Source organism: Theropithecus gelada, chromosome 17 (genome assembly GCF_003255815.1).
Source record: "Theropithecus gelada isolate Dixy chromosome 17, Tgel_1.0, whole genome shotgun sequence".
NCBI classification, from domain to species: domain Eukaryota; kingdom Metazoa; phylum Chordata; class Mammalia; order Primates; family Cercopithecidae; genus Theropithecus; species Theropithecus gelada.
In genome coordinates, this window is record NC_037685.1 from 12105086 (window position 1) to 12130438 (window position 25353).

The following is a 25353-nucleotide window of genomic DNA, read 5'->3' on the forward strand; positions in this document are numbered from 1 at the left end:
TCCTCTCAGAACATACAGCATTGTGATAGAGTCAGAATTCAAATTTATATCTGTCTGCTTGCTAATTCTATTCTCCTAACCATTAGGTTATACTGCCCCTCTATGTTCTATTTTGAATAAGGGATATTATTTCTGTAACTAAAATAATTAAGGAAGAGAACAAAAAAATAGTGTATCATAGTGATTAAAAGTAGCACTTTAATGAGTTGATCGTTGTTGAAGCAGGGTGATAGATATATCAGGGTTTGCTATTACATATTTTCTCTTCTGAAATATTCTATTATAAAGTTTTTTAAAAAACAGATTTTAAAAGGAAGTTTTCAAATTCAACTCAGTACTTAATTTTGAGTTAGAGCAAGTACAATTTAAATTCTCTGTACCTCTGTTGTCCAATAGAACTTTCTATAATGATAAAAATATTCCATATCTGTGCTGTCCAGTATGGTAGCCCCTAGCTAGCCACATGTAGATGCTGACCATTTGTTTTGCGGTTTTGTTGTTGTTGTTGTTGTTGTTGTTTCCTTTTTTTGAGACGGAGTCTCGCTCTGTCACCCGACTGGAGTGCAATGGCGCGATCTCGGCTCACTGCAAGCTCCACCTCCCAGGTTCAAGCGATTCTCCTGTCTCAGCCTCCCGTTTACCTGGGATTACAAGCACCTACCACCACACCTGGCTAATTTTTGTATTTTTAGTAAAGATGGGGTTTTACCATGTTGGTCAGGGTGTTCTTGAACTCCTTACCTCAAATGATCTGCAGGCCTTGGCCTCCCAAAGTGCTGGGATTACAGGCGTGAGCCACCGCACCCAACCTGAGCATTTGAAACGTGGCTACTGTTACTGAGGAACTAAATTTTTAATTCTATTAAAATTGAATTGTTAAAATTATATTATCTTTAATTTTATTAAGATTAAATTTAAATTAATGTTAATTTTATTTTATTAAAATTGAAGATAATTTTAATTGCTCTAGTGGCTAATGGCTGTAGTATTCCACAGTACATCCAGTTTCCTCATATGTGAAATGAAAGTGGTGCCGAGGCAGGCAGATTGCCTGAGCCCAAGAGTTCGAGATCAGCCTGGACAACATGGCAAAACCATGTTTGGTTTTGTCTCTACAAAAAATACGGAAAAATTAGCTGGTGTGATGGCACCCTCCTGTAGTCCTGGCTACTTGGGAGGCTGAGGTGGGATGATGACTTAAACCTGGGAGGTGGAGGTTGCAGTGAGCAACTGCACTCCAGCCTGGGTGACAAAGCAGAACTCTGTCTCAAAAAAAAAAAAAAAAGAGTGGTGCTAACAGTGCCTGATTGATAGGGTTGTTCTGAGGAATAAATGATATAATCTTCATAATATATATAGATAAAATAGTGCCTAAACATTATATTCAACAGTGTTCAATAAATGCCATTCTTAGTACTTACCATACATGTAACAAATTTTTGGTTGAAAATTATATTAAAGGCCAGGCGCGGTGGCTCAAGCCTGTAATCCCAGCACTTTGGGAGGCGGAGATGGGCGGATCACGAGGTCAGGAGACCATCCTGGCTAACACGGTGAAACCCTGTCTCTACTAAAAAATACAAGAAACTAGCCGGGCAAGGTGGCGGGCACCTGTAGTCCCAGCTACTCGGGAGGCTAAGGCAGGAGAATGGCGTAAACCCGGGAGGCGGAGCTTGCAGTGAGATCCGGCCACTGCACTCCAGCCTGGGCGACAGATCGAGACTCCGTCTAAAAAAAAAAAAAAAGAAAAAGAAAATTATATTAAAAATGAGAAATAACATTTCTCAAAATATGTTGAATTTGAACAAAAATTAAGACTCCCCCAGTAACAGCAACAGTTTTCATAAAGGCCATGTCATTTATGGAATTAATTACCAAGAAAAATGTTGTACTAAACATGAGTCCTTTAATGTTGTCTTGTGTTGCATAAATTCATTGTGTGATATTTTAGTACATTCTGAACTGATAAATCACAGGTTATGAAATCTTATTCTTAATTGAAGCAACTACCTTCTAAAATGAAAGGTTATTAATACTTTCAGTAGTTTAGTTATGACATTTGAGATGCTGCTATAGGGGTACCCTGGTTGCATGAATGAAATGCTGTGATGTAACAATGCCATTAAAAAGTCAGCTCGGCCAGTCATTCAGATATGGTAGGATAGATCACAGTTCTGTATACCCACATTCCTTCATCCCTACTCTAAGCAGATGGCATTTCAAATCCTGGAGTAGAATTATCCTGGGCTTTAAATACACATCAGGCTGGTTTCTGTCCTTATGGTAAATGTGTCTGTAAAATTAGATATTAATATGAACCTGAAGGGGTAGTTGTGAAAATTTAGGAACATATATAAAGCTTTGGCACATAGGAGAATCTCAGTAAATGTTACTTCCGTCCCCTTGTCTTTTATTTGAAATTTAAACATTAATGATGGCCCATCCAAAAGCATTATCAAGTTATTATGTTCCTTAGAAGACATAAACAGGAAAATTCCTATTCCTCTTTGCTAAGTGTTGAGGTTAGTTGTAAAAAATATTTACATCAATTTATGACTTTTAAATGTTTTTCTAATTCAATAAAAACTCTTTGAATAACTGAATAATTGTATGCTTTTCTTAGAAAATTAAACAATACCACTATACCATATTTATCCCTTGAAAATGAACTATGTATACAATATATTCAATTTCTAGAAAGGCTAGAGTAAATATGCACTAAAATGAAATCATTATAAACACATTAAAAGCTAACATTTGAGATGTTACTATTAACTGCTTTAAATTCCCCTATTGTTAAAGTAATGCTTTATTCTAAAAGTAGTACTGATAACTTTCTTCCACCAAGTCACAAGAGACAGTCTGCATAATACAGTTTGATCTCTACTTCAGAAAGGAAGGAAGCTTGGAAAGAGAATAATTAGCATAATTTACTTTGCCTGTTGTCAGTTCTTAGTTTATTCTTAACTGGTAAAGAAAAGACTACATTGTCAACTTCTCTTACAAAGCTACCCGAGAGTATATTGATCCAGGAAGTTAAGGAACAATATATCAGGAATGTTTTCATATTGCAGGTGAAACAGAAGCCATAAACATGAATTTCTAAGTAATAATTAACAGTGAATTGAACAATTATGGGTGTAATATACCATTCAAGATAGATGTGCTTATAAGGAGATTTGTTTTGTAGTTGTTTTATGAGTCATTCGTAGAAGCTTTGTACTTTCAAAGGTAAGTTTCCACTGTTATGAAATATGTCTTATGAAGACTAAAATTCTATTGAGTAAATACATACTAGAAGAAGAGTGAATGTGATAATCATCATACTCAGTTTTAGAGACCCACATGTTGAAGGTTGTCTCCCTGTGGTCGAGTATATTATAAAGAAGACAAAATATATATCCAGATATTGTAATCACAGCAATATTGTCTGGGAAGTCCACATTGTTTGTAATAAACTCATGTCTTACAGGTACAACATGATTGTTCTGTAAGCCAGCTTATCCCCCCACCATTTATTCCATGTATATACGGTTGTTTTGCTATTTAATTATAGAATACTTTATTTTTGAAAAGTTAAACATGACAATATAAAAGCATTTGTAAAGAATTATCCAGTCAAAATCCTTTAATTACCTCGACATTCCATTCCGATTACACTACATTTTCTTTAGAAGAGCCTGTTGGTATTTGAGACAGAGAGTGAGTGTGTGTGTGTGTGTGTGTGTGTGCAGTGAATGTGAGTATATGCTTAAATACCATGGTTGTTAGTGTATAAGTTTACATGTATATGAACATAGACACATATGTGTTCCTTAAAAATTCCTAGTCCTATTTACTGGATATTTAAATTTGAAAAAAATATTTTACCTTCAAAGTGATTCCAGCTAAAGATAGGTTAGAATTCTAGAGTTAGAGAAACAAGTGATCCTTGCCATGCTTTGGAGATTCTAGCAGAACATGGCACTCAGTTTCCTTTATACTGTTTTATTCTTTTTCAACTCCTCAGCTCTTGTAGGATCTCTGGCACCTAACTCTAAAAGTCAGTTTGTTTTTTCAGCTGAGCTGCTTACCTTTATTGACATTTAATTACTATTTTACTCTGATGCCTATTTTTTTATCTAAATTAGTAATGCTGTATAACATTTATATAGAGTTTTATGAGTTCAACACTTTATATAATCATTCACATAGCCCTTTGACATACATGAGTATTATGTTCCACTTTACAGATATAAAAACTGAGGTTCAGTGGGATGGTATGTGTTATGCTTTGCACCATACATTTGAGTCTGAGTCAGTGGCACAGTTGGAAACAGAAGTCAGAATTGCGTCTAGTCCGTCTTCTCAGAGGACAAACTATGATGCTTCCTTCTCGATTACTTGGAAGGAGAAGAATATGGGCTTTCCCTCTTAAATCCTTCGAATTAGCAGTTGCTCCAGAATGCCTACTACTGTTTCTTGAATTTAAAAAAAAAAAAAAAAGTCTGCCCAATGTTATTCTAAAAATTAGTGACTTTCCTTTATTTATTTATTTTTTTTTTAGAGAGAGCCTCACTCTGTCTCCCAGGCTGGAATACAGTGGAGAATCATAGCTCGCTGCAGCCTCGAACTCCTGGGCTCAAGCGATCCTCCTGCCTCATCCTTTGATGTAGCTGGGACTAAAGGTGCATGTCTCCACACCTGGCTAACATTTTTTTTTTTTAAGAGATGGAGTCTCTCTATGTTGCCCAGACTAGTCTCGAACTCCTGGACTCATGGACTCATGCAGTTTTCCAACCTGGACCTCCTAAAGTGCTAGGATTATAGGCATGAGCCAGTGTTCCCTGCCTCCATTTTCTTAAAGTAGAACTTAAGTAGAACTTTAAAAATGTTTTTACCTGCCAGGTGCAGTGGCTCACGCCTATAATCCTAGCACTTTGGGAGGCCGAGGTGGGTGGATCACGTGAGGTCAGGAATTCCAGATCAGCCTGGCCAGCATGGTGAAACCCCATCTCTACTAAAAATACAAAAATTAGCTGGGCATGGTGGCACACACCTGTAGTCCCAGCCACTCAGGGGGCTGAGGCAGGAAAATCAGTTGAACCCAGGAGGCAGAGGTTGCAGTGAGCTGAGATCACGCCAGTGCACTCCAGCCTGGGCGACAGAGCAAGACTCCGTCTCAAAAAAAAAAAAAAATGTTTTTTACCTATTTAAAACAATTCTTGTGAGTTTTACCCTCACAAATTTTTTCTTTTTTTTTATTGTAATCATTCATTAGATAATTGCCACCGTGCCCAGCCAGAAATTGAAAATTGAACTAATAATTTGGAAACAAACGTTCTTTTTTCAAGTTTATCACAGACTAAATACCTGATTCACTTACTTAACTCAATTATATACCTGATAATTTAGTTTGTGGTAAATCATAAAATATTACTTTCAGTTTTAAGGATAAATGTTTTAATTTGACTTCTAGTATCTTGTGTTGTAATAGTTTGCTGACATATACTACTTCTTACCTTTTATGTGAGTTTCACTTTATCTTTGTACATTTTAGTAGTAAATAGTCATCTTTACAACATTAATTTTATGCCTATACTAGGCAGGAAACCATTCTCAGACAACATGTCAGTTACATTGTCAAATGGATTCTTAAGAAAAGCTGGGCGCAGTGATGTATGCCTATAGTCTCGGATACTAGGAGGCTGAAGCAGGAAGATTGCTTGAGCCTAGGAGTTTGAGGCTGTAGTTCATTGTTACCATGTCTGTGAATAGCCACTGCACTCCAGCCTGGGTAACATAGCAAGAGTCCATCTGTTAAAGAAAAAAAAAAAAAAAAGAGAGAGAGAGAGAGAAAGAAAGAGAGAAAGAAAAGAGGAGAGGGCAGGAAGAAAAGAGAAAAGAAAGGAACATAAAAGAAAAAGAATCTTCTGACAAAATAGGCCATTCATTAGGCCAAACATTTTAGTGGCTAGTCTGGAATATTTATGGATTATAAATGTATCTTTAATTCAAACCATCAGATTCGTGTTTATTCTTTTAATATTTGCCATTTATTAACTCTACACTAACATAATGACTTTTTAAAACTTGGGTTTTTTTTTTTTCAGCAACTTAAATAAAGAAAAGTCAGCTTTACTACAGACGAAGAATCAAATGGCATTAGATTTAGAGCAACTTCTAAATCATCGTGAGGTATTTTTCCTATTTTGTTATAATTTTAATCATTTTAGGCTTTTTTAAAAACTGCTATCAGGTTAAAATTATTGGATCCCAGTTGTGCATGTTCATTAATGACTTACTTATGTCTCACTGTAATTTTGTCCTTTTTTATTCAACTTTTGATATACTTCTTAGAGTTAATTCTTATTCCTAGAATGCCCCTTCTTGTTTTGTTGATATCTGTCACTGAATTTCCCCGTATTATTTAATAATAATCTGTTTTATCTTATTCTGCAACTAGACAGTAAATTTCCTTAGTGTGCCTCTTGTCTTCTTTATCAGTGTTGCCCAGTGCCTATAGTAGGTAGAGTATTTGTGTGGAGCTTTAAAGTTCATAAAATTATTTTCTTTTCTTCATTTGCTCCCCACCAAAATTCTTTTAGAGTAAATATAATTCCTATTGTATAGATGGAGAAATGAGTTTTAAGTGGCTTGCCCATGGCAGTTAGTAACTAAGAGATAAGTCCTGTTTTGTTTTGTTTTTTTCCTTTAAGTAAGGTTTATTGAGGTATAATCTACAAAGAATAAAATTCACCTTTTTTAGCAGACATGTCTATGATTTTTGACAAATGCACACAGTTGCATCAGCACCACCACAATCAATATATAGAATAGTTTCATTACTCAAAAAAATTCCCTCATTACCCCTTTTTAGCTGACCCTTTTCCTCAACCCCCAGCCCTATCAACCACTGGTCTATTTTCTGTACCTATTGTTTACCTTTTACAAAATGCTATAGAAGTGAAATTATCAGTATATAGCCTTTTGAGTCTGGCTTTTCTCAGTTATAATAATACATTTGCAATTCATCTATATTGTTACAATATAGATGTATAATATATTGACCTCAAGTGATCCGCCTGCCTCAGCCTCCCAAAGTGCTGGGATTACAGGTGTGAGCCTGTATATACATCTATATTGGTCATATATTTCCTTTTTATTGCTGAGTAATAAGCCATTATATGGATGTAACCCAGTTTGTTAATTCATTCACAGCTGATGGACATTTGAGTTGTTTCCATTTGAGGACATCTCCAAATAAAATAGCTGTAAACAATTATGTACACGTTTATATAAACGTAAGTTTCCATTTCTCTTGGGTAAACACCCAGGAACGTGATTACTGGGTTGTATGGCAGGTGTATGTTTAAGTTTATAAGAAACTGTCAAAATTTTCCAAAGTTACTATATTTTTGCATTCCCCCTCTACGATGAATGCGAGTTCCATTTTTTCTGCATACTCACGAACCATTGGTTTTTTTAATACAAATCCTATTTTCTACTGAACTGAACTATGACTACCTCATCTTAGCCATCTTTTTACCACTTTGTTATTCTAATAGAAAAAGAAACTTTTTTTTTTTTTTTTTTTTTTTTTTTTTTTTTTGAGGCAGTGTCTCACTCTGTCACCCAGGCTGCAGTGCAGTGGTGTGATCTCGGCTCACAGGAACCTCTGCCTTCCAGAGTTCAAGTGAATCTCTTGGCTTAGCCTCCTGAGTACCCGGGATTACAGGTGCATTCCACCATGCCGTCTAATTTTTGTGTTTTTAATAGAGACTGGGTTTCGACATGGTTGGCCAGGCTGATCTTAAACTCCTGACCTCAAGTGATCCACCTGCCTCAGCCTCCCAAAGTGCTGAGATTACAGGTGTGAGCCACTGCGCCTGACCAGAAAATGAAACATTTAAAACATATCATTGGTTTACGAGTATCCTCATACTAGTCTGGGAGAGGTATACCACATGTTGGGAAGAAATTATTGGAAGAATATTGTTAAGAGAGGGAACTGGAAACTATTACTGGAAGCAGTTCCAAGGTATATATCCTAGAGATGGTGTCAGAAGAACTGGAGGATTGTCTGTATCTGAGAAATGGCATTGGAGTGAGTTTTCTTAAAGGTGTCTTCTATGTGATGGGTGAAAAGGATAAGTGTCCCTGGACTAGAGTGTAATTATAACATTTAGGTAGATAAGTCAATGTAACAACAGGTTACAGAGCTAGGAAAAGCTTCTCTGAAGATATTTATTCTTTCTTCTGAGTTCTGACATTCTAGACCTTATCCATCACTGCTACTATCTCTTATGTCCTAGGATTCTGCTTTCAAGTAATTGTCTCTTCACGGTGGAAACCTGATTCATTCACTATGTGAAATTTTCACAAGTGTTTTTGAAATTAAATACTTAAGAGTAGTAACTACAGATGACCAGCCATATCAACTACATTTTTTTAAAGCTAGATATTAATTTTTTTTTCAGAATGGCAGTTCTCATTTGATTTTAAGGGGATGTGCTACACTGAAAAATATATGAGGAGTTCCAACACTTGGAATCACATTACTTATGAGTCCAAATAAGGACCAAAAAAGTTTGCTTGGTAGATTGACAAGAAAATATGTGTCAGCATGCAAATTAAATTCTAACAGAGCTGGGCACAATATCACACACCTGTTGTCCCAGGTAGTCTGGAGGCTAAGACAGGAGAATCACTTGAGCACAGGAGTTTGAGACTGTAGTGCACTCTTATCTCACCTGTGAATAACCACTGCATTCCAGCCTGAACAACGTAGTGCAACCCTATCTTTTAAAAAACAAAGAAAGAGAAACAGGGAGGGAGGGTGAGACGGAAGGAGAGGAAGAAGAAGGAGGAAGAAAGGAAGCGAGGGAAGGAGGGAGAAATTTAAACACTAGCAAGATGAAACTACTCATTAATTGCCTACTACTACATGTCATTACTGATATATGCATGGATGCATATTTAGATAATTGTCAGTTTTTTATGTATTTGACAGTATATCTTTATTTTGGCAATGATATTTTAATAATTTAACATTGTATAGCTTTTGATGATACCAAACGTCTAAAAGCAACTTTTTTTGTTTTAAAGCAAAGTAAAAATTAAAGCTTAGTAAAAACAAATCTGATGTTATTAATCATTTTCTAAGAAACCATTTACTACCAACTTACATCACATATGCACATGCAAAGGCCTCTGCAAATTGCTTATATGGAAATAAAACAGCTGGTGTGACCCCCTAGAGATGCTTAGCCATTCACTTGAACATTAACCTGATGAAACAAAGGGTCCATAGGATTGATTTATTCACTTGATTGTTCGGAGGATCATGTCCTCATAATAGTCAATAGATAACTGTTGGATAAGAATAATTCTGATATTTTTTTGAAAATGAAAATCAGAGCTGGGACTAGGGTGAGGCAAGCAAGGCATCTAGGACATACGATGTAAGGAGGTGCCTACTCTCAGAGTGGGCAAAGAGCATGGATGGCCCCTGGGAGCCACTGCCTCTACCTAAGGCCACTAGCTTGCCTCACCCTGGTCAAGACCCTGGGAAAATTATCTGATACCAGTCATGGTTTTAATCAGTTAAATTTGGGCAGTGTAAATGAGTGATTCGAAAAGAGACCAAATGAACCTTTTCAAGTTTCTTATTTTCTTTTTTGCATGGGACAGCTCTTGCTCTAACGTTGTTTCGTTTTGTTTTGTTTTGAGATGGAGTCTTGCTCTGTCACCCAGGCTGGAGTGCAGTGACACTATCTCAGCTCACTGCAACCTCCACATCCCTGGTTCAAGCAATTCCCCTGCCTCAGCCCCCCAGGTAGCTGGGATTAACAGGCACACGCCACCACGCCTGGCTAATTTTTTTGTATTTTTAGTAGAGATGGGTTTTCACCATGCTGGCTAGACTGGTCTCCAACTCCTAACCTCAGGCAATCTGCCTGCCTCAGCCTCCCAAAGTGCTGGGATTACAGGCATGAGCCACTGCACCCAGCCTAGCTCTAACTTTTTTTAGCAGTGTCACTTAGTTCTGAGTAGGCTGTATGTGTTCATGTAATATGAAGTAAGATCACCAGTTCATTTACATAATTCCAAAATATGTATTAAACAGAAAAAACAAGTAGGACAATTCTAGGTTGACAATTCAAAAACATTTGGGGCATGACCACAGAGAGTTTTTATTTCCTATATTAGTGTTAGCTCAAATATATTAGCTTAAAAGTATCTTCTCTCATATTAAGAGTTAAGATGTGGTGTGACAGTTTCCAGGAATGTGTATTGATATCTTACAATTGTGTATTTCTTGAACTATGAGTGGTATATTTGGTGGTTTTTAGTCTTAACTTTCTTTGAGAGAAAATATGTTAGACTACTAATTTCAGAATGATATAATGTGAAGAGCAGGTGGGTATAGAGAGAAATAGGATATTTTAGGTTGACTTTTCATACTACAAAGCTCAACTGGGTTGGGTAAATGGTTAAAGGATTTACACAACAAATACTAACTTTAAAATGTGCATAAATTGAATTCAGAGCCTATACCTGCCCACACTTCTCCATTCTAAATTCTCCAGGTTTTGTCCCTATATTCAGTAAAATGTTCATAAAGCAGAGGGGAAAAGGGCAAAATATCTCTCCTCACAGAATTTCTTTTATTAAAGAACAATTTAATGTCATGTCTTCTGCTTTTGTAGAAGATCAAAACAAAGTGTGATCTCTCTTGGTTTTGTAAAACTATTTAAGGCAGTCTACTAAGTACATCCACATAAATGACATAATCTAATCTTTACTACAGTCCACTGATAAATATCATTATCCTCATTGTTAGAGATGAAACTGATGCTGATAAGAGTTAAATAACTCGACTGTGATTACATAGTCAAAACTAAAAGTAATTCATTTTTTTCCCCGAAACAAAACTAATGTTCTTTTTCCTTAGTCTCATTTAGATAGAAAAAAAAACTCATGATGAATTATTGCTTATATTCCAGGAAAATTTTTTCCTCTGGGTGTGAAGTTATATTCCTCTTTCTTGTTTTCATAAAATGAAAACTTTGTAATTTAATGTGTTTCCTTTTTGTCTTCATTGCCAGAAAACTCAGAGCTGAATATCTTGTACCAGGTGTTACAATCTTTTTTTTCCTCTTTCGCTTTTGAAACCTCAGAATAACTTTATCTGTTTCCTTCAGGTGGGTTGTAATCTATCTTACTCTAAAATGTCTTCACCTGTACTCAGATTAAGACCTCTTAGGTGTAAATAAAATATAAACCTTAAATAATTAGATCTTAAAAAGAGGTAAACGGAAAAGATAAACTGATAGGATCTTACTTTTAGATAACAGTAGCAGGACTTCAAATAAACCATTCATTTTGAAAAGATTTTGAGTATAAGAAATGTGATTTCAGGCCCAATGCAGTGGTTCACACTTGTAATCCCAGCACTCAAAAAGGCCAAGGTGGGAGGAACGCTTGAGGCTAGGTGTTTAAGACCAGCCTGGACAACCTGGCAAGACCCCATCTTCACAAAAAAAATCAGAATTTAGCTGGGTATGGTGGTGCACGTCTGTGTTCCCAGCTACTAGGGAAGTTGAAGCAGAGAGATAGCTTGAGCCCAGGAGGTTAAGGCTGCAGTGAATTATAATCACATCACGGCCCTCCAGCTTGAGTGACAGCAAGACTGTCTTTAAAAAAAAAAAAGAAAGAAATGTGACTCCTTAAAATGCCTTCTAGCTTGAGCTTATCACTCGGTAGTCTTCATTAATTGCATTTAGTTTTCATCTGTTTTTATCCATTCATCTTTGCCTTAATGAAACAAGATTTACTGATTACCTTTGGAAATTCTAATTCTGCTTTTCTTTGTGTATATTTTATCCATGTGTCCTTAGAATATAAGCTTTTGAGAGTAAGAAAAGCATCCTTCATCGGCCAAATGCCTAATAGAATACTGAGTTCAGTTGTAAGAAGCCCTTTTCTCATGGCTCTTGGAGCTGTATAAGGGCAGTGAGAAGAACACCATTTAGGAAGCTATTCCAGTATTTCAGTGAGTGATGGTGGGGTCTTGAACTAGATTGGTGATGATGAGGTAAAACAAAAATAGACCAATTTGAAAGCTTTTTAAGAAGCATAATCACAGGGCTTGGTGATTGAGTACATTAGGGACTGATTAAGAGAGGACGAATGAGAATTGATGCCTAGGTTTTTGGCTTGTGTCTTTAGTGGTGCTACAAAGAACCTAGAAGAAAGAATTTGGGGAAGAAAAGTTTAAGAAAATATCTAAGTGGATATATACACTAGAGAGTTGGAAATGTAGGTTCTTGTGCCCAAGAAAGAGAATTCATCTGGTGATAGAAATTTGAAAGTCACAACATAAAGATGTTACTTTACATAGAAATAGAGAAAATGAACCAGTGAGATTATATAGAGTGAGAACAGAAGACGACTTGTGACAGAGTCATGATAACTACCAGCATTTAAGGGAAGGGCATAGGAAAAAGTGCTTACACAAAGAAGAGTGAAGAGTGACCAGCATCAGTGAGGAGCATCAGGAAGAGAGTAGAGTCCCTAAAGCCCAGGGAGAAGCATTCATAACAGAGCCATTGTCTGCAGTGACATGTGCTCTCAAGAGGTCAGGCCAAAGAAAGATTTTTTTAAAAGAGTGATTTGGATTTAATAGGACGCTAAAGGGCTGGGCATGGTGGCTCATGCCTGTAATCCCAGCACTTGGGGAGGCTGAGGCAGGCAGATCACTTGAGCTCAGGAGTTCAAGACCAGCCTGGCCAACATGGCAATACCCCATCTCTACAAAAGATACATAAATTAGCCAGGCTTGAGGGCATGCACCTGTAGTCCCAGCTACCTGGGAGGCTGAGGTGGGAAGATCTGGGAGAATTGCTTGAGCCCAGGAGGTGGAGGTTGCAGTGAGCCAAGATTGTACCACTGCACTCCAGCCTGGGTGGCAGAGTCAGAGCCCTGTCCAAAAAAAAAAAAGAAGAAGATGCTAAAGCAGTTTCAGTGGAGATGGAGCTACAAAGCAGATTGCCATGAAAAATAGGCAGTCCTTAGAATATTTGAAGAAGAAAAGATAGGACAATTGAGGAAGGGGCATGAGATCAAGAGCTTTTACTAGGCCAGGCACGGTGGCTCACGCCTGTAATCCCAACACTTTGGGAGACAGAGGTGGGTGGATCCCTTGAGGCCAGGAGTTCGAGACCAACCTGGCCAACATGGTAAAACCCCGTTTGTACTAAAAACAAAAAAATTCACCGGGCGTGGTGGCAGACGCCTGTAGTCCCCGCTACTCAGGAGCCTGCGCCAGGAGAATCACTTGAACCCAGGAGGTGGAGGTTGCAGTGAACTGTGATCATGCCACTATACTCCATCTTGGGTGACAGAGCAAGACTGTGTCTCAAAAAAAAAAAAAAAAGAGCTTTTGCCTCTCAAAGCTAGAGATTACCCAATTTAAATAGTGACAGGAAGAAGCAAAATAGAGGCATTAAAAGTACAAAAAAGAAAGGGATAATCAGTTGAACAAAAGTGATAGGAAAGGAGGAAATTCATAGCAAAGTCATGGGAATCAGCTTTAGACCACCAGTGTTACCTTTTCCATTTTGAAGAGTAGAAAAAAGAATTATGTGAAAACAGAAGTAAGTTTATAGGTTTAGTGGTATTTACTTATCTATCATTTGAGACTGCGCACGGTGGCTCCTACCTGTACCCAGCACTTAGGAAGGCCAAGACAGGCAGATCGCTTGAGCTCAAGAGTTCAAGACCAGCCTGGGCAACATGGTGAAACTGTCTCTACAAAAAATATGACAATTAGCCAGGCATAGTGGTACACATCCCAGCTACTTAGGAAGCTGAGGTGAGAGGATTGCTTGCACCTGAGAGGTTGAGGCTTTAGTGAGTGGTGATCGCACCACTACAGTCCAGGCTGGGTAACAGACTAGACCCTATCTAAAAAAACACTAAAAATAAAAAAAATTATCTGTCCTTTGAAGCCCTCCCTAACTCAGGAAAGAAAAATACACCCTTTTCTACCTCATTCCTATAACTTTTTAAATATTTCTGTTAATGTTCATATTACTGTGTGATTATGCATCTGTCTTACCCATTAGATTGACAAATTCCTTTTTGTGTCTTAGCCTTTAGCACAATATTTAGCAGATAATAAGTACTCATTCAAATGTTTGTTAAACTAATGGTTCTTCTCAATCTTCAATAATATAAAGCTGTCAAATAGAAAGCTTTAGAAACTGTCATCAAGAAATAAGTGTCACTCTGATACTGATACTATTTTAGCTGAAGAAAGCACAGAAGCTCTCCTGTATCCAAGAACAGTTTTAGAGATCTATCTGAAAGTAGGCCATAGGAAGTCATATCCGAAAGGTTTGTCTGCAGTAGAGCTACTTCCTAAAACCTTGGAGATGGTAGTTATAGGCACAGCAACCTCTATGGTTATCACACTTATATAGAATAATATATATTTGTAGAATATAAAACATCTGTTTTGGCTGGGCAGGGTAACTCAGGCCTCTGATCCCATCACTTTGGGAGGCCAAGGTAGGAGGATTACTTGAGTCTAGGAATTTGAGACCAGCCTGGGCAACATAGCAAGACCCCTAGCATGGTGGCACAAACCTGTAGACCCAGCTACTTGGTTGGCTGTTGTGGGAGGATCCTTTAAGCCCAGGAAGTCAAGGCTGCAGTGAGTCATTATTGCACCACTGCACTCCAGCCTGGGCAACAGAGTGAGACTGTATGAAAGAAAAAATAAAAATTTGTTTCTGAGACCTGGGATGTCTTCTACCCTCTCATTGCAGTGGTTTTGCCAATAACATCTCTCAGGGCCCACAGTCATTTCAGTTAGTATTTAACCAGAATTAATCAACCACTCCTTACTAAGTACTTAGAATGTGCAAGGCCCCATACTTACCTGAATGTTAGACTAATTCTTATTATCCTGGATAACTTTCTTCTTACAGCAGTATATGTCACATAATGAAAAGAAAACAAACCCTGCAGTTAGCCAGGTTTCTTGAAAGTGAAATGACAGTATAATTATCATTCTCTTATGGTATGTTTATGTTCCCGGATTCTAACTCATATGTTCTTTGCGATTTCTCGGAAGATTTCAGGGACATTTCAGCATCCCAAGTGCCCCTTAGGCAATCCACTTCATAAGAAGTTCCAACAAATTGCATTTTTCTTTATGTGTGTCACTCTTTTGGTTCATACTTAACTGCTTTGAAATTTTCTTAAGAGTATCTTTTTACATGTTTTTCTTACGTACCTATGTAGTTAAATTTTAGAGTCAGCATGCTTAAAAAAAGAAAAAAAAAACTACTGAGTGGGTAAATTAATTTTTCTTTAATTGAAAATATGCTTGTTTCTCAGATTCATACATACATTTCTTATCATAGTGGTGCTCTTCAAGTTAAATTGTTTTTGATTTGTTGGATATAAATAAGTATTTTAAAGAAAGATAATTATTATAGTGAAAACCAAAAACACACATGTATGATACAAGTCATATTTTCCCTATAAAGTTTTAGAAAGCTTTTTTTCCATGTGAGGATGTGTGAATTCAGGTCTGAGGAAATTTAGGTAATAAAATGTTGCAAAAAATACTGCAAATGTTGAATTTACACACATACTTTATGTATGATAAAGCTAAAGCTATTGTATTGACACTAAGAATATATCTTGAATTTTTATAATATTTTTCTATCAAACTCTAAAATGCTTTCAGATGAATTATGTTATACTGCCCTACTTAGGAACCAGTTACAAATTGCTTTCAAAGAAGTGTATCTGGGATTAAGGAATCAGAGAAAGGAAAAGTTTTAAATTAGTCTTCTCTGTTGAAAATTGGCCTTTTGTTTTCTAGTATTCAAGAGGGAATTAGGCTTTTTACCCAAAATACATAATTTTCAGTAAATAATAAGTTTGTTTAATAATGATATATTACCTTGTAGTTTTTTATATTCATTTATTTTATTTAAGCCTCACAACAACTCAGTCTCACACCCATTTCACAGAGGCAGCAGCTGAATCACAGTTGTTCATTCTGTAAAATGTTAATTCTCCTCAGTTTTGAGTTGTGTAAAAGACATTTGAATTTCTTTTAGACTGTGCTCTCTGGACCATTATGTTTATATAGACTTGTATAGAACCTAATAGAACTATGTCAAAATTGTTTTGGTTTTTGTAAGTATTTTGATTTCTTCTTTAATCTTTTCATTATCTTCTTTTAAATTATAAATATCTTTGTTGTATACTACAGGTGAAGTTCAGTCTTGTGTGACCCAATATATTAGTAGCTCATCATAAAAATATTTTATCTGTGCATATATACCCTTTTAACATTTTATATCACATTTTCACATCTATTATGTAACATATAGACCTAGCATTTTTTAGATTTTTTTTTTTTAAGAATGAAATGTGTATTTTCCCACTGCATTTTAGAAGCTTGTGATATGTTTTCTGTTAAATTATAAGTACATTTCTCTGACCTTTTTTTATCAGCAAGGAACAAATAAATGACTTCTCTTGCTATCATTTCTAACCCTGTGCTTGTATGACTGTCTTAGAATAGTAGCAGCTTATAACAAACCAAACAATTCCGAGACGTAAGGAGACACACACACAAAAAAAAACTACAAAACTGTAAAATAAATCTCTGAAAATACTTGGTGGCCAGGAGACAATATTAACAATTATATGAGATAATTATAGTCATAATTTTGTTAGATACCATATTGGCAATATCTTGCTGTAAACTTAGTCACTGATCCCATATCAAGGAGCTGACACTAAGAGAAGGCTGGAATACAGCATGGAGAAGGTACAGGCACTGGAGTGAGTCATACTCTGAAAATGAGTGCTCTAAGTGGAGGATAGGGTTTAAAGTCTGAAGTTGATGCTGAAAATCAACAAGAATATGAATCAAAACCCATCAGATAATACTGAAATAGTAAAGGCCAGGGTCCAGCACAGTGGCTCACATCTATAATCCCAGCACTTTGGGAGGCTGAGGCAGGAGGAGCCCAGGAGTTGTATACTAGCGTGGTCAACATAATGAGACTCCGTCTCTATTAAAAAAAATTTTTTAATAAATAATTAGCCAAATGTGGTAGCTCGTGCCTATAGTCCCAGCTTCATGGGAGGCTGAGGTGGAAGGATCACTTCAGCCCGGGAGTTCAAGGGTGTAGTGAGCTGTGCTTGTACCACTGCACTCCAGCCTGGGCAAGAGTGAGACCCTATCTCAAAAACAAAAAAGAAAAAAAATTTTTAATAAAAAGGTTAAGGCCAGAAACTAGACAGCAACCAGATGACTACTGTTAATAGAAGGGAAAGCAATTGCACTTGGTCACAAAGCCAGGCATCAAGAGAACATGAATGTCAGAAAGCAGAGCAGGCCAAGTAGTGAGAAGTCCAGGGTAATCAGTAATGAGATGCGCAAAAGGGTCTGAGCAAACCAATCAGAACAGAATCAAGGTTCCCACACTCCTGTTTTAAGTCAACAATAGCAGTAGATTTTAATTCAGGAACCTACGTTAATAATAGCTATTATTAACAGAACCTATGTTAATAATAGCTTCTCTCTGGATCACTGTTGAGAATTACCCTAAGATCATATCCATGATTGTGCAAGAATGTTTCAGGTAATTAGTTATGTCCCGGAAGCTGTAACAGCCCACTTGTCTCTCATTTGCTATCATTCGTGTAAAAGCATGAGCTCTCACTAAGCCTTCAGTCATAGACAGGGTATAGCTCCAAAAATGTTTCTGTCATCTTAAATGTATTAGAATAAGAAGTAGATAAACCTGCTCTGCTCTAGTCAGTACTTCTTTCTTTCTTCCGTTCTAGGCCCAAAAATTTTCAATGTAAGGAAAACAGGATGATGAAAGAATTCTTTTCAGTCATAAGAGAGATGAATGAAACTGGGGATGTTTAGAGAAGATAAGACTTAGTGACAGATAAGAAATTCAAAGTAGGCACGTAAAACAGGCAGTAAGAGACTTGTTATACATGTCTCCAAAGTCCAGAATTAAACCGCAGGCTAGATGCTATGAGGAGACACATCCTGTTTTGTTGTTCTACTCTTTTTTTTTTTTAAATGGGAGTGTTTTGGTTTTATAGTTGAGTAAGGAAAACCTAGATTAATAACTAATTTGTCTTCATTTTTAAAGCCTGGGCTAGGTGGCCATAGAGTCAGAGGGGATTTCTTAATTGTATAGAGAGACTGGGTTAAATAACTTGAAGATCTCTTCCAAATCTGAAATTTTGTGTGTCACAGACCTTAATAGAAGGCATCTGCATTATTGTATAATGATAGCTTTGACCCCAGAAAGACCTTATGTAATTTGAATGCTGTTTCACTTCTTAGTAGCTAAATGAACATGGTTAATTTTCTTGAGCCTTCTTTTTATTATTTATTTTTATTTAGAATTTTTTTTTCCTTTTTTTTTTTTTTTTTTTGAGAAGGGGTCTTGCTGTGTTGCCCAGGCTGGTCTCAAACTCATGGACTCAAGCAATCCACCTGCCTTGGCCTCCCAAAGTGCTGGGATTATAGGCGTGAGCTACCACACCCGGCCTTCTTGAGTTTTTTTGTTTGTTTGTTTTTTGAGGCAGAGTCTCGCTCTATCGCCAGGCTGGAGCACAGTGGTGCGATCTCAGCTCACTGCAACCTCCGCCTCCCGGGTTCATGTGATTCTCCTGCCTCAGCCTCCCAAGTAGCTGGGACTACAGGCACCTGCCACCACGCCTGGCTAATTATTTTTAGTAGAGATGGGGTTTCACCATGTTGGCCAGGATGGTCTCAATCTCTTGACCTCATGATCCGCCCGCCTCTGCCTCCTGAAGTGCTGGGATTACAGGCGTGAGCCACCGTGCCCAGCCCTTCTTGAGTCTTTGAAGCCTCAGTTTCTTCTCTTCAAAATTAAAGTAATATCAAAATTAAAGTAATATTTACTTCTTGGTATTTGAGGGTGAGTTAAATTATTATAATGTAAGATACTCAGCACAAAGCCTGGTACATTGTAGATACTCAGTGAACATTCACTTCTGTCCCCTCTCTTCCTCCCTCCAGACCTAAAATTTGTATATACTTCTTTTGAGGCAAAGAGACAATCCCAGGGTGATGTTACCCTATAAGTGGAAGCAAGTAGTTAGGGAGATGGAGAGGCTGTAGATAACAGCAGTTTGCAGTTGCAGATGTTAATACTTTTCTACAATTTGCCGTACAAAATCTGTTTTGTCCTTTATTTGGAGTATAGTGGTATTGCATTCAAAGTAACTTTTTAAAAAATACATTAGATTTGCTTTAATAGTAGTTTAAAATTCTTGTTGAGCACTTAGAGTATAGAATGGATGATTTTGAATTAAAGTTATATTTTCTTTTAAACTATTTTTAATTGTGTTAAATAGGATGATGATATTTTGCTATTTTAAAAAATATTTATCTGTTAAGAATTCCCGGCCGGGCGCGGTGGCTCAAGCCTGTAATCCTAGCACTTTGGGAGGCCGAGACGGGCGGATCACGAGGTCAGGAGATCGAGACCATCCTGGCTAATACGGTGAAACCCCGTCTCTACTAAAAAATACAAAAAACTAGCCGGGCGAGGTGGCGAGCGCCTGTAGTCCCCGCTACTCGGGAGGCTGAGCCAGGAGAATGGCCTAAAACCCGGGAGGCGGAGCTTGCAGTGAGCAGAGATCCGGCCACTGCACTCCAGCCTGGGTGACAGAGCGAGACTCCGTCTCAAAAAAAAAAAAAAGAAAAGAATTCCCACTGAAGTATTTACAAGTGAAATTATCCGAGGCCAGGCACGGTGGTTCACACCTCTAATCCCAGCATTTTGGGAGGCTGAGGCGGGCAGATTGCTTGAGGTCAGGAGTTCAAGACCAACCTGGCCAACATGGTGAAACCCTGTCTCCACTAAAAATACAAAAAGTAACCAGAAGTGGTGGCACACCCTTGTAATCCCAGCTACTCGGGAGGCTGAGGCAGGAGAATCGCTTGAACCCAGGAGGGGAAGGTTGCACTGAGCGGAGATCATGCCACTGCACTCCAGCCTGGGTGACAGAGTGAGTCTCCATCTCAAAAAAAAAAAAAAGAAAAAAAAAAGAAAAATTATCTGAGACCTAGAATATGTGTACGTATATATCAGGGGGAAAATCTCGTAAGGAAATAGATAAAACAGTGTTGACAAAACATCATGGTAGTTCCTCAAACAATTAAACATAGAGTTACATATAACCCAGCAGCTCTACAGCCAGGTATGTACACAAATGAAATTAAAACGTATCCACACAAAAATTTACACACAAAACTTTTCACTGTTTCAAAATGTGTCAGTGTGGCCGGGCAAGGTGGCTCAAGCCTGTAATCCCAGCACTTTGGGAGGCCGAGACGGGCGGATCACGAGGTCAGGAGATCGAGACCATCCTGGCCAACACGGTGAAACCCCGTCTCTACTAAAAAATACAAAAAACTAGCTGGGCGCGGTGGCGGGCGCCTGTAGTCTCAGCTACTCGGGAGGCTGAGGCAGGAGAATGGCGTGAACCCGGGAGGCGGAGCTTGCAGTGAGCTGAGATCCGGCCACTGCACTCCAGCCTGGGCGACACAGCGAGACTCCGTCTCAAAAAAAAAAAAGAAAACAAAATGTGTCAGTGTTTATGAGTGCAACATTATTCATAGTAACCAAAAAGTGGAAATAACCCAAATGTCCTTCAGCTGATGAGTAAACAAAACTTGGTATATTCATGCAGTGGAATATGATTTTGCCATAGAAGGAAGGAAGGATAGATGTTACAACATGGATGAACTTTAAAAACATTATACTAAGTGAAAGAAGCCAGTCACAAAGAAAAAACAGACAGTATATGATTCCATTCATGTGAACTGTCTAGAACTGGGAATTCTACAAGGACAAAAAGTAGATTGATTAGTGACAGCTTAGGGCTAGAGTGGTGGGGGCATGGCATGATAGAAGCATATAGTTAAAGCAATCAGAATTTCTTGGGTTTTGGTTTGGTTTGGTTTTTGTTTTTTTGAGATGATGGAAATGTTTTAAAATTGTGGTAATTGTTGCATGTGTCCGTGAATGTACTAAAAACTATTGAATTATACACTTCAAATGGATTAACCGTGTGGTATGTGAATTATATCTCAGGAACACTATTTTAGAAAAGAAAATATTGACAAAATGTTGATCATTGAAGTTGAGCAGTGGAAACTGGGGACTCAGTATTCTGTCCCCTCCATTTTTGTGTCATTGAAAATTTCCATCATAAAATGCTTTATTAAAAAAATACGCAGCCAAGCACAGTGGCTTATGCCTGTAATCCCAGCACTTTGGGAGGCTGATACAGGTGGATCACTTGGGGTCAAGAGTTCAAAATCAGCCTGGCCAACATGGTGAAACCTCGTGTACACTAAAAATATAAAAATTAGCTGGGCGTGGTGGCACACACCTGTAGTCCCAGCTACTGTAGAGGCTGAGGCAGGAGAATCATTTGAACCCAGGAGACAGAGGTTGCAGTGAGCAGAGATTGCACCACTGCATTCCAGCCTGGGCAACCAAGCAAGACTACATCTCAAAAAAAAAAAAAAAAAAAAAAGGGCCAGGCGCAGTAGCTTACACCTGTAATCACAGCACTTTGGGAGGCCGAGGCAGGTGGATCACCTGAGACCAGGAGTTCGAACCAGCCTGGCCAACATGGTGAAACCCTGTCTACTAAAAATACGAAAATTAGCCAGGCGTGGTGGCGTGCACCTGTAGTCCCAGCTACTCGGGAGGCTGAGGCAGGAGAATCGCTTGAACCTGGGAGGCAGAGGTTGCAGTGAGCCAAGATCGTGCCACTACACTCCAGCCTGAGTGACAGACCGAGACTCCACCTCAAAAAAAAGAAAATAAAATTTTAAAAACCCTTTTAAATGAAGTTTAAAGCCGGGCACAGTGGCTCACACCTGTAATACCAGCACTTTGGAAGGCCAGGGTGGGTGGATCACCCAAGGTCAAGAGTTTGAGACCAGCCTGGCCAACATGGTAAAACCCCATCTGTACTGAAAACACAAAAATTAGCCGGGCGTGGTGGCACATGCCTGTCTGTAATCCCAGCGACTCAGGAGACTGAGGCAGGAGAATCGTTTGAACCTGGGAGATGGAGGTTGCAGTGAGCCAAGATCATGCCACTGCACTCCAGCCTGAGCAACAGAGCAAGACTCCGTCTCAAATAAATAAATAAATAAATATATAATATCCAAAATATATATGTATTTGGTTTAAAACAAGGCTGGTTTTACCTTGTGTTACTTCAAGAGAGATGCACAGAGTTATATGACTTACTAGTCACGATGCATTTTTATTCCTATATAAAAGCATTTCCATTTAACCTCCAGTGGAGCACATAGTTTGCATTATGCTTGTCAAAGTTATTTTCATCCAGAAATGCTATCTATGTGTCCCCTTGCCTACATCTTTGCAGAGTTTACAACTTTCAGCAATTTATTGGCATCAACTATGCAGTACTGTTAGCAGCTGCTGTACAGCTAAGCTGTTTTAATATGCTACCACTTATGCAAATAGTTAAATATCCAAGATACATGCTTTTGGATTCAAAAGAACAGTGTATCTCTCTCATAGAGATTGTTTATGCAATCATCATCATCATCATCTGGAAATTTCATAAGAACGTTCTTGGCCTTAACTCTTCAGTTTGAAAAGTAATTATTACACTGCAACATAGTTTTTGATATTTAGTTTTCTTTTAGTTTTATTTCAAGTTTCAATTGTATAATCAGATGCAGTTCTTCATTTGTTAATGTTAATGAATAGTTCGTTCATTCATACAGTAATGGTAACTTTATTATGTATTTGATATACTAGAATTACAACATGTACTGTTAATTTTCTGAAAGTTAGTATAAAAGCATATCAGATTTTATCAGACTACATTATAGAATAGTATTGAAATGTTTCAGCTGGCCAGATTTGGTAGCTCACGCCTGTAATCCCAGCACTTTGGGAGGCTGAGGCAGGTGGATTACTTGAGTCCAGGAATTCAAGACCAGCCTGGGCGACGACCCCCATCTCAATTTTTTTTTTCTTTTCTTTGAGATGGAGTCTCACTGTGTCACCCAGGATGGAGTGCAGTGGCACGATCTCGGCTCACTGCAACCTCTGCCTCCCGGGTTCACGCCATTCTCCTGCCTCAGCCTCCCGAATAGCTGGGACTACAGGTGCCCGCCATCTCGCCAGGCTGATTTTTTGTATTTTTAGTAGAGAGGGGGTTTCACCATGTTAGCCAGGATGGTCTCGATTTCCTGACCTCGTGATCCACCCGCCTCAGCCTCCCAAAGTGCTGGGATTACAGGCAACAGCCACCACGTCCAGCCCCTCATCTCAATTTTTTTAAAACTGTCTCAGCTGGGCACAATGGCTCACACTTTTAATCCCAGAGCTTTAGTAAGGCCTAGATGGGAAAATAGCTTAAGCTCGGGAGTTCGAGGCTGCAGTGAGCTACAATCGCACCACTGCAGTCCAGCCTGGGCACCAGAGTGAGACCCTCTCTCAATCAATCAATCAATATCTTAAACAAGTGGTAAAAGGAAAAGAGTATTGAGGCAAGGCACTTTTACAGTTTTTGAATTTTACAATGAACAAGTAATATTTCTATAAATTTAAAACAGAATTTTAAAAATATTTTGAAGATAACTTTCTAAATTAATGAAGCACCTGCCAGGCATAGGCTAGAATTGCCAGAATGAAGCAAGGCTCTAGATTAGAACACTGCATTTTGTCGTTTTGAGAAGGGAGCTTACTTTCTGCCTGAGAACCTTTGGGTAAATCCTGCTACACAAATGATCGCATCCATGTACACAGAGATTATACTCAACAGTGTCATTAAGATGAATAGCCCCACTTTGGGAGGCTGAGGCAGGCAGATGACTTGAAATCACAAGTTTGAGACCAGCCTACGCAACATGGTGAAACCCCATCTCCACAAAAATAAAAAATAAATTAGCCAGGCATGGTGGCGCATGCCTGTAGTTCCAGCTGCTAAGGAGGCTGAGATGGGAGGATTGCTTGAGACTGGGAGGCAGAGGTTGCAGTAAGCCGAAATCGCACCATTGCACTCCAGCCTGGGTGATAGAGCCAGACTTTGTCTCAGGAAAAAAAAAAAAGCCATACAGCAGAGAGAAAACATGTGACCTGGTCCTTTATTCATAAATGGGATCACACAACCAAAAACTATCAGAAACTGGAGAAAAAGCATAGAAGGAAAAAAATAGCAATAAACAGATAAACTGACCCCCCTTTCCCAGAGGGAAAAACAAATTCTGGATCAGAAAAGAACTTCCAAATTATTATAATTAATTTATTCAGAAATATTTGGAAAAGTAGTATTTCCGTAATATAAAAATCAGTGGGCCAGATACAGTGGCTTACACCTGTAATCCCCACATTTTGAGAGGTCAAGGCAAGTGGATTGCTTGAGTTCAGCCTGGGCAACATGGCAAAACCCCGTTTCTACCAAAAAAAAAAAAAATACAAAAATAATTAGCCGGTCATGGTTGGTGCATGCCTGTAGTCCCAGCTACTCAGGAGGCTAAAGTGGGAGGATCACTTGAGCCCAGGAGGCAGAGGATGCTGTGAGCCGAGATCGTGCCACTGCACTCCAGCCTGGGCAACAGAGCAAAACCTGTCTCCAAAAAATAAAAATAAAAAAAGTTGGTGATATTTTGAAAAATCATGAAAATCAAAATCATGAAATAAAGTATAAGTAAAAATGCCAATAGAGGGATATAGGAAAAGTTAAGAAACCCTCCAAAAACTTAGAAAAAGGTAAAAAGATGGAAAGCCAAAGGACATAGAAGATTCTCGCAAGAAAGAAATTACCTACAAGGAAATAAAGAATCAGTATGGCATCAGAGTTTTCAGAAATTTGATTTTAGAAGACAGAGCAGTAATACCATGAAAGTACAACACTTCTTTTACAGCACCAGCGCCCTCTCAGAACATTAATAAATTGTATGCCATCAAATAACAAACAGAATGAGGGAGGAAGGAGTTCAAGACTAGCCTGGGTAACAAAGTCTCTACAGAAAGTTAAAAAGTTAGCTGGGGACAGTGGCAGGTGCCTGTGGTGCCAGCGGCTCAGAAGGCTGAAGCAGTAGGATCCCTTGAGCCCTGGAGTGAAGGCACTGCAGTGAGCCATATTTGCGCCACCGCACTACAGCCTGAGCAACAGAGCAAGACCCTGTCTCAACAAAAAGAAAGGGAGGTAGAAGCCGGAGGCGGAGAAGGGAGAGAGAGGGAAGTGCAAGAAATAATGGAACTTGCTAAAGTG

General features: G+C 38.4%; 1 protein-coding gene across 1 annotated transcript in view; it reads left to right on the forward strand.

Annotated features, from left to right (window-relative positions):
* PIBF1 (progesterone immunomodulatory binding factor 1) overlaps nt 1-25353 on the forward strand; it is a 238480-nt gene that overhangs the window by 190008 nt on the left and 23119 nt on the right. The window contains exon 16 of the mRNA XM_025363989.1: nt 6093-6177. Coding sequence (XP_025219774.1) covers nt 6093-6177 — 85 coding nt within the window. The remainder of the gene's footprint in view (nt 1-6092; nt 6178-25353) is intronic.